We start from the raw sequence: 10,000 nt of genomic DNA on the forward strand, positions 1-10,000 counted from the left end.
AACACCTTGTGATGCATGATCATTTCTTTGTCTTCTTCACACTCTTACGTCCAACTTTCCTCAGTGCGGTGATGTGCTTTTTAAGACGGAACCGTTTTTTCGCGTCCAGGAGGTCAAACCCAACCTGTCTTTTCAGTATGCTGACTGACTTTATGAACTTTTCAGTATCACTAAAGTAGTCACTGATTTTTACTGATTTGTTGTACGTTTCATCCATAAATTGATTGATTGACTCTAAAGAATAAAGACCACAGCCACTATTTGGCAAATCAGCAATGGATGCATTGTCTGACTCATAATCTTCATCCATGTCCTCTCCTTCACATGATGCCTGGCTACAACACACTGTCTTACCTTCCTTCAATGAAACATCTACAACTGCAGAACTTGTGGAATCTTCAGTTTTATCATTATCTACAGTCTGTGATTTTTCTGTAGCCCGAGAGCTGGTCGAAGCCACTTCTACCTCAGCCACGGCCTCAGCACAAGGCGCAGGCGCGGACGCGGCCTCCGCCCCAGGCACGGACGCGGACGCGGCCCCCGTCCCAAGCGCGGACGCGGACGCGGCCCCCGCCCCAGGCACGGGCACGGACGCGGCCCCCGTCCCAAGCGCGGACGCGGACGCGGCCCCCGCCACATGCGCCACACTAACAGAGCCGCCCGCGTCAGCGGCAGCACTAGCCGCCTCCTGCTGTCTGTGCGGACACGCAAAACGTTTGTGTCCCACATCACCACACTCAAAACACTTCAGTTGTCCCGAGCTCGCATACACCATATAAGAAGCGTCACCGTGTTTCACTCTAAAGGAAACCTCCAGAGTCTGTGTGGGCGAATCCAAAAACATGAACACCTGACGCCGCAAAGATTGAACATGTTTCAGTTTGGGATCTTTACACCCTAGACTCACAGTTTTGAAACCACTCGCAAACTTCCCAAACCTGCGGAGTTCGTTCTCTAACAAGTTGTTAGAAATAAACGGCGGAACACCGGATACGGTGATCCGCGTAGAGGGAACCGACAACGGGGAAACCTGCACAAACAAATCCCTAATGAACACACCACTCTCAATCAGCTGATACACAAGAGGCTCACTCTTCAGAAAAACAACCACAGCCTTGTTCATTCGGGATGCATACAAGAGTTTATCATGGCCTACCTGTTCACCTGCAGCTAACAGAACCTCCTCCACGGTGACAGTACCGTTCGGAGGGACTATCCGAACTCCCTGTCGGAGAGTCGGAGGTGGCGTCTCAGCAGACGCCATTCCTCCCTCCAACCCCTCCAACGATCTGTCTTACACAGCCAACAACACTCAATACAAATATGAAAACAAACTGACCTGATCGTGCACTTTGAAAACAGTAGAAAGGATAGCAAACAATTCAATCTCCGCGCCACTCGCAACACCACCACCGTCACTCACACTCACACTCACCGGAAACCGGAAACCGAAACGGAAACGGAGAGGAGAGGAGAGAGAGAGAGAGAGAGAGAGAGAGAGAGACAGAGAGAGAGGGGAAGACAGGGATTTGTATCCAGAGTTTTATGAAGTTTTTATGAGTTTCAAGAAACATAAAGAAGTATGTTTAGATTTCGGAAAACTCTTGTGCTGCAATTTCTACCATCTCTAATACTTTCCAACACCACCACTTGAGGGCGCCAAAGTGTTTTACCCAGAAGTTAACATTCTTAGGGCCAGATTTACTAAAGGTTTGTGTGTCTTAAAACGTGTGCAAACTTGACACCACCAGCCAAAAAAGTGCTATCTGATCTACTAACGGGGTGCAGTGAGGACTGAATCTTTCATATGAGCAAAACAACACGCATTGACCATTTAGTACGTTTGACTTAATGAATATTCAATATGGGGCGTTTCTGTCCTAACGTGCAAAATACTGGGAGGAGAAAATACAAACAAGTTAAGTTAGTACACACATTGTGATTTACCAAGCCTGAAAAAAACTGAGGTGATTGTGACGGTGTCTGAATTTAACACCTTTGAAAAGAAGGTGCTAACCCAGGAGACCAGTGTTACACACAACAGGCTGCTGTTATTGAAGTTAGGAGGAGACATAGACACAACAAAAGAAGGCATACAGATCATGTTATTCCCCACATGTGTTTACATGTTTCAAATGACAGAAAAATAAATGTCATGCATTTATTTTTTTATTTGATTGAATATTCTAATCGTTAAGGAAGAGAAACACCAGGATTAAACTACAGGCTGTTGTTGCCATATAGCCGAACAAAACTGAACATTCACAGCCTCTGCATTCTATAGAATTTCAACATTTACATTTAAGTCTTCCTATTTCCCTCTTTTCACCAACATTACATTTTAAACTGGGATTTCCTTTTTCTCGCGCGTCTCTATGGTCTCTCCCCCAGCTCGCCCCCTCTGGTGCGCTCCTCTCCATAATGCGCTCGTCTCCTCCCTCTAAAGCTGCTGCCCTCCAACCAAACGTGCAAACTTTTGGAGTGAACACACAATTTAGTACTCTTTAAATTGTGAGCTTAGTAAATCTGACCCTCAATGCTTAGACACAAAACTCCTGAAGTGTTCTCAGTCTGAGCGTCATGTGATCACTCAAACACCTGAATGTTTCTCTCTTCACTCTGAGTTTCTCCTCCAGCCTCCTCGTATTTATTCTGCAGAAAGTCAGAGTGAGCTGATGTGAGAACACAGCAGGATATAATCAGGAGAATTCACCTGGAGCCAGTGGGAGGGGCCAGTGGGAGGAGCCAGTGGGAGGGGGTGGTGACCTTTATTCCCTGTGATCGCTGCACGACCATAGACTGTCTGCACGCCACCTCTACCATCTCCGTGCTCTAATCAACCTGCTGCTGCATGCTTCCTGTTTCCTCTGTCTCTTTAAAGTGGATTTAAAGAGACAGAGTGGGATGAAAACATCACACACACGGGCCCAGCTGAACACACACCTGATGACCTCTTTGAGCGAGTGTAGCAGCAGGTACTGTCTGCGGGGCTGAGAGGAGATCTCCTTCAGCAGGAAGGGCAGGTAGTCGTTTAGGCTGCCGACCGCCATGCTGCCCAACGCGCAGGATGCCGCCGTCTTCACCTGAGATCACAGATAACGAGATGTGGCTCATATTTAATAAGATGTGTTTGATGTGTGTGGTGCATGCAGCCCTATCTGTCAAAATCTTACTGGATTAAAGCACTGAGGGTAAAAGAGATTTTCATTTGCCGTCTGGGAAGCGTGCATGTCTCACCTCCTCGTGGGTGGAGGAGATGGCCTCCAGGATGACGCCCTGCACCTCCTCACTCCCTCCCAGGCTGCCGCTCCTCCCCACCTCCCCCAGACACAGCAGAGCCAGGACCCGAGCGGACTCAGGAGAGCCGGGGGTCTTCACCTGAGGAGAGGAGAGGAGGTATAAAAAACAAGGAAGCTGGAGGAGTTTTTAACCTTAAAAAAGAAACCGCTCACCGACCTCTTGCAGGAGTGCGGACACGGTGCCTGGAGTCTCTTTGGGGCAGGAGGAGCAGAGAGCGGCCACACAGCGAGCCACAGACAGGAAGGACTGCCTGTGGAGGACCGAGCCGTCCACTGAGCACTGAGACCTCTGAAATGGGTCCATGAGGGCCTTCAGGAGCTGACTGAGAGGAGCCGGGGGGGGGGGGGATGTAGAGGGGGAGAGAGAGAGGAGAAAAAGGAGAAGAGGAAACAAGTAGGAGAGGAGGTAAGAGGACAGAGAGAGGAGAGAGGAGAGAGGAGAGAGGAGAGAGGAGAGAGGAGGGAGGAGGGAGGAGGGAGGATAGAGGAGAGAGGAGAGAGGAGGGAGGAGGATGGAAAGAGGAGGGAGGAGGATGGAAAGAGGAGGGAGGAGGGAGGAGAGTGGAGGGAGGAGGGAGGATAGAGGAGGGAGGAGGATGGAAAGAGGAGGGAGGAGAGAGGAGAGTGGAGGGAGGAGGGAGGAGAATGGAAAGAGGAGGGAGGAGGATGGAAAGAGGAGGGAGGAGAGAGGAGGGAGGAGGATGGAAAGAGGAGGGAGGAGGATGGAAAGAGGAGGGAGGAGGGAGGAGAGTGGAGGGAGGAGGGAGGATAGAGGAGGGAGGAGGATGGAAAGAGGAGGGAGGATAGAGGAGAGTGGAGGGAGGAGGGAGGATAGAGGAGGGAGGAGGGAGGAGGGAGGAGGGAGGAGAGTGGAGGGAGGAGGGAGGATAGAGGAGGGAGGAGGATGGAAAGAGGAGGGAGGATAGAGGAGAGTGGAGGGAGGAGGGAGGATAGAGGAGGGAGGAGGGAGGAGGGAGGAGGGAGGAGGATGGAAAGAGGAGGGAGGAGAGAGGAGAGTGGAGGGAGGAGGGAGGATAGAGGAGGGAGGAGGGAGGAGGATGGAGAGAGGAGGGAGGAGAGAGGAGAGAGGAGAGTGGAGGGAGGAGGGAGGAGGGGAGGAGGGAGGAGGATGGAAAGAGGAAGGAGGAGAGAGGAGAGTGGAGGGAGGAGGGAGGATAGAGGAGGGAGGAGGGAGGAGGATGGAGAGAGGAGAGAGGAGGGAGGAGGATGGAAAGAGGAGGGAGGAGAGAGGAGAGTGGAGGGAGGAGGGAGGAGGATGGAAAGAGGAGGGAGGAGAGAGGAGAGTGGAGGGAGGAGGGAGGATAGAGGAGGGAGGAGGGAGGAGGGAGGAGGATGGAGAGAGGAGAGAGGAGAGAGGAGGGAGGAGGATGGAAAGAGGAGGGAGGAGAGAGGAGAGTGGAGGGAGGAGGGAGGATAGAGGAGGGAGGAAGGGGGAGGAGGATGGAGAGAGGAGAGAGGAGGAGGAGGATGGAAAGAGGAGGGAGGAGGGAGGAGAGTGGAGGGAGGAGGGAGGATAGAGGAGGGAGGAGGATGGAAAGAGGAGGGAGGATAGAGGAGGGAGGAGGATGGAAAGAGGAGGGAGGAGAGAGGAGAGTGGAGGGAGGAGGGAGGATAGAGGAGGGAGGAGGGAGGAGGGAGGAGGATGGAGAGAGGAGAGAGGAGAGAGGAGGGAGGAGGATGGAAAGAGGAGGGAGGAGAGAGGAGAGTGGAGGGAGGAGGGAGGATAGAGGAGGGAGGAGGGAGGAGGATGGAGAGAGGAGAGAGGAGGGAGGAGGATGGAAAGAGGAGGGAGGAGGGAGGAGAGTGGAGGGAGGAGGGAGGATAGAGGAGGGAGGAGGATGGAAAGAGGAGGGAGGATAGAGGAGGGAGGAGGATGGAAGAGGAGGGAGGAGAGAGGAGAGTGGAGGGAGGAGGGAGGAGAATGGAAAGAGGAGGGAGGATAGAGGAGAGTGGAGGGAGGAGGGAGGATAGAGGAGGGAGGAGGGAGGAGGGAGGAGGATGGAAAGAGGAGGGAGGAGAGAGGAGAGTGGAGGGAGGAGGGAGGAGGATGGAGAGAGGAGGGAGGAGAGAGGAGAGAGGAGAGTGGAGGGAGGAGGGAGGAGAGAGGAGAGAGGAGGGAGGAGGGAGGAGGGAGGAGGATGGAAAGAGGAGGGAGGATAGAGGAGGGAGGAGGATGGAAAGAGGAGGGAGGAGAGAGGAGAGTGGAGGGAGGAGGGAGGAGGATGGAAAGAGGAGGGAGGAGAGAGGAGAGAGGAGAGTGGAGGGAGGAGGGAGGATAGAGGAGAGTGGAGGGAGGAGGGAGGATAGAGGAGAGTGGAGGGAGGAGGGAGGATAGAGGAGAGTGGAGGGAGGAGGGAGGAGAGAGGAGAGTGGAGGGAGGAGGGAAAAAGTTGACAGAAAAAGTTGAAGGAAAAGATGATTTGGTGTTAAAACGTTTGAAGTAGAGGGGGGGAGACAGGAGAGAGGAGAAGAGGAAACAAGTAGGAGGACAGTCGAGGAGACAAATGGGAGGTAAGGGGAGGGGTGGAGGACAGGTAAGAGGGGAGACCATCCTACCTGTAGCCCATGTTACTGGTTTTGGAGAGCACCAGTGCCTTCAGGAAGTCCAGTATGGCCGCCAGCGCTCCGCCCTGCAGCAGAGGAGAGTGGACGAGTCTGAAGACGCCCGACAGCACGGACGAGCCGATCTTAGCCAGAGAGGACGGACACGCTTTAGCCAGACAGGTGAGCAGGGAGATGGACACCTGAACGGAGACAGAACACACTCCATGGTGAAGCTTCAGAGTGAGGAACTTCATTTTATCATCTGTATCAGATGTTGTCCTGCGCTCATCCCTTCCCTTCCCTCCTTCCCCATCCCTTCCCTCCTTCCTCATCCCTTCCCTCCTTCCTTATCCCATGGTGTGTGTGAAGGTTCAACTTCGTACCTGTGATACGTGCATGTCGCTCTCATCCACCAGAGCAGGAAGTTCACTGAGCACAGGCTCCAGAGCCGCGGGTTTGATGCTGGCGGCGTGATGAGAGACGAGCGCGGTCAGACACGCCAGCGTGCAGAGTTTCAGAGCTCGCTGGTTCTTCCTCAAAAAAGATCCTAAAACAGAAAGCGCGTCGGGCAGGATGGCTGACAGGTCGATCTGTAAAGAAAAGTGTTGAGTTAAAGAGTATTTCTGATATTCTCGTCTCCAGAGACTTCGTCATTTAAATAAGAAAAGACTCATCGAGGTCGGGGAACCTTCAGTGGAGAGGCAGAGACGAGGGTGATGGTCTTCACTGCTGTCAGTCTCGTGATCTCATTCTTTAACCACTCCAGGAAGATCGCCAAGACGCCCTGCATCTCCGCCCCCAGGTGGTCGCCAAGGTGACACACCATGTGACCCATACAGGATATCGCCCTCTCTTTCACTTCCTGGTCGATGTCTGTCGCTTTCAGCCTCTTCATGGTCACAGAAAACACCTGCAAAGACAAAACATGAAGATTTGTGATGTAGAAAAGTAGTTTAACATACTGCATGCTTTCTATCTATCATCTATTTGGGGGTCGGGTCGAGGCAAACCCAGACGCCTCTCTCTGAGCGACCTTTTCCAGCTTCTCCTCCTGGGGGATTCTGAGGCGCTCCCGGGCTACACGGGATCTATAATCCCTCCAGAGAACTCTGGGTCTCCTCGGCGTCTCCTCCCAGTTGGACGTGCCCGAAAACACCTCCAAAGGGAGGCGCCCAGGAGGATCCTGATCAGATCCCTGAACCACCTCGACCGGGTCCTCTCGATGTGAAGGAGCAGCAGCTCTACATGAGCTCCTCCTGAATGTCTAAGCTCCTCCCCCTCTCTCTGAGGCTGAGCCCAGACGACCTCCAGAGGAAACTCATCTCAGCCGCTTGTATTCACGATCTCATTCTTCAGTCTCTATTTTCAGTTTAACTTTATTTGTAAGAGACCGTGTGCAATTCAAACATAAATGTAACCATTTGATGCAGAGCACCAGAGTTAGCATTAGGCTAATTTACATCTGCAGTCCCTTGGTAGGTAACAAATAGAACATATAAAAACATCACTCAGCATGTACAGGACATGTAACAAATAGCTTACAGGCACACAGACAAGAAGTTATAAGGAGTAGTGAACTAACAAAATGAGTGAGTGCAATATATTTTGAAGTGATTTTTTAGCTTTAAAGCTACCAACGCTCATGACCACAGGTGAGGGGTGGAACGAAGATCGAGAGGTAAAAACTCTTCACACAATACTGCTGACGCTGCAGCACTCCGCCTGTGAATCACATGATCTGTTTCACCCTCACTCTGTAACCAGACCCCGAGATACTTGAGACTCGCTCTCCATCCGGAGCGAGCAGTCCACAGGTTTCCCCTGTTCACCTGTATGTTTTACTAAATCTTTACATTTACGTTTTCACCTGAAACAGGTGTGTTCCAGATCAGAAGACAAAAAAAAACATCTTACCTCTCTGACGAACGGTTTGGGGTCGAATCCTCCCGCCGCCGTGGCGTTCTGTCCCTGCGGCCTCATCACTCTGACCAGCTGCTGGGTGACCAGCAGAGCCTCAGACGTGATCTTATAGAACGTGTCCTCCACACACGCCACCACCGGGGGCAGCAGCACCTGCAGGGAGCACAGCACAGGGTACAGAGTCAAGATTTATGAACACACATTCATCAACTGGTTCAAAAGACGTCGGTTATTGGTATGATGTTTACAATGACGTGACGGTTATGTCTGTATCAGAAGAAGACGAGACGTTGAAATGTTTAAAATGATATATCTGCACTGTGCCTCTTATCTGTTTGTAAAAAGAGAAGCAGGAGAGAGGAGAGGTGTGAGATCAAATATGAAGAACCTGAACTCTGCAGGTTACACATCAAGTGTTGAGTGATTAACAACCTGCATGTGCGTCTGAAAGGTCTGAGGAGGGTGAGTGAGGAGGAGGACGTGGAAGAAGGAGAGAGCGTCGATCCTCATGGTGGAGGACGTCGACTTGTCTGTCAGCGAGAAGACGATGCCTGGAGGACGGAGGGAGGAGAGAGGAGGGAGGAGGGAGGATAGAGGAGGGAGGAGGGAGGAGAGAGGAGGGAGGAGGGAGGAGAGAGGATGGAGGAGGGAGGAGAGAGGAGGGAGGAGGGAGGAGGGAGGAGGGAGGAGGGAGGAGAGAGGAGGGAGGAGAGAGGAGAGAGGAGGGAGGAGGAGGAGGGAGGAGAGAGGAGGGAGGAGGATGGAAAGAGGAGGGAGGAGGGAGGAGAGAGGATGGAGGAGGGAGGATAGAGGAGGGAGGAGAGAGGAGAGAGGAGGGAGGAGGGAGGAGGGAGGAGGGAGGAGGAAGGAGAGAGGAGGGAGGAGAGAGGAGGGAGGAGGAAGGAGGGAGGAGGGAGGAGGGAGGAGAGAGGAGGACAGAGAGAGGAGAGAGGAGGGAGGAGGGAGGAGAGAGGAGGGAGGAGAGAGGAGGGAGGAGAGAGGAGAGAGGAGGGAGGAGGAGGGAGGAGAGAGGAGAGAGGAGGGAGGAGGGAGGAGAGAGGATGGAGGAGGGAGGAGAGAGGAGGGAGGAGGGAGGAGGGAGGAGGGAGGAGGACAGAGGACAGAGGGAGAAAGAAGGAGGGAGGAGAGAGGAGGGAGGAGGACAGAGAGAGGAGGGAGGAGAGAGGAGGGAGGAGGGAGGAGGACAGAGGGAGAAAGAAGGAGGGAGGAGAGAGGAGGGAGGAGGACAGAGAGAGGAGTGAAGAGGGAGGAGGGAGGAGAGAGGAGGGAGGAGGGAGGAGGACAGAGGGAGAAAGAAGGAGGGAGGAGAGAGGAGGGAGGAGGACAGAGGGAGAAAGAAGGAGGGAGGAGAGAGGAGGGAGGAGGACAGAGAGAGGAGTGAAGAGGGAGGAGGGAGGAGAGAGGAGGGAGGAGGGAGGAGGACAGAGGGAGAAAGAAGGAGGGAGGAGAGAGGAGGGAGGAGGACAGAGAGAGGAGGGAAGAGGGAGGAGGGAGGAGAGAGGAGGGAGGAGGGAGGAGGGAGGAGAGAGGAGGGAGGAGGACAGAGGACAGAGGGAGAAAGAAGGAGGGAGGAGAGAGGAGGGAGGAGGGAGGAGGACAGAGAGAGGAGGGAAGAGGGAGGAGGGAGGAGGGAGGAGGACAGAGGACAGAGGAAGGTGGGAGGAGGGTGGAGGGAGGAGGAAGGAGAGAGGAGGGGGTGGAGGGAGGAGGAAGGAGAGAGGAGGGAGGGGAGGGAGGAGAGAGGAGGGAGGAGAGAGGAGAGAGGAGGGAGGAGGGAGGAGAGAGGAGGAAGGAGAGAGGAGGGAGGAGGGAGGAGAGAGGAGGGAGGAGGGAGGAGGACAGAGGACAGAGGAAGGTGGGAGGAGGGAGGAGGATGGAGGGAGGTGGGAGGAGGATGGAGGGAGAAGGAAGGAGGGAGGAGAAGAAAGAAAAAGGAAAAGAGTGGAGGAATATTGACAGAAAAATAAATTGAAGGAAAAGATGATTTGATGTTAGAACGTTTGAAGTGCATATGAGCAAGAAATTAGAAGCAGGTAGAAGAAGTGTGTGTGTGTGTGTGTGTGTGTGTGTGTGTGTTGTTCTCAAACCGTTCCCTACACTCTTCCAGTAGAGGATGTATCCTGTCCAACTACTTAAAGTGCAGAGTGGGAGGGGCCTATTAAAGCCATCAACAGCTGACTCACTAAACTCCTTTC

The 10,000-nt window shown here is 53.3% G+C and overlaps 1 protein-coding gene across 2 annotated transcripts in view; it reads right to left on the reverse strand.

Moving 5' to 3' along the window:
- The window catches only part of cand2 (cullin-associated and neddylation-dissociated 2 (putative)), a 24,958-nt gene that overhangs the window by 9,018 nt on the left and 5,940 nt on the right, over positions 1 to 10,000 (reverse strand). For both annotated transcript variants that reach the window (XM_065955460.1, XM_065955461.1), the window contains exons 11-18: positions 8,217 to 8,335; positions 7,779 to 7,937; positions 6,553 to 6,774; positions 6,248 to 6,454; positions 5,877 to 6,064; positions 3,457 to 3,622; positions 3,238 to 3,378; positions 2,944 to 3,083 (exon numbers count right to left, since the gene is read on the reverse strand). In XM_065955460.1, coding sequence (XP_065811532.1) covers positions 2,944 to 3,083; positions 3,238 to 3,378; positions 3,457 to 3,622; positions 5,877 to 6,064; positions 6,248 to 6,454; positions 6,553 to 6,774; positions 7,779 to 7,937; positions 8,217 to 8,335 — 1,342 coding nt within the window. The remainder of the gene's footprint in view (positions 1 to 2,943; positions 3,084 to 3,237; positions 3,379 to 3,456; positions 3,623 to 5,876; positions 6,065 to 6,247; positions 6,455 to 6,552; positions 6,775 to 7,778; positions 7,938 to 8,216; positions 8,336 to 10,000) is intronic.

The sequence above is a fragment of the Labrus bergylta genome, chromosome 5 (assembly GCF_963930695.1).
Source record: "Labrus bergylta chromosome 5, fLabBer1.1, whole genome shotgun sequence".
Classification (NCBI taxonomy): domain Eukaryota; kingdom Metazoa; phylum Chordata; class Actinopteri; order Labriformes; family Labridae; genus Labrus; species Labrus bergylta.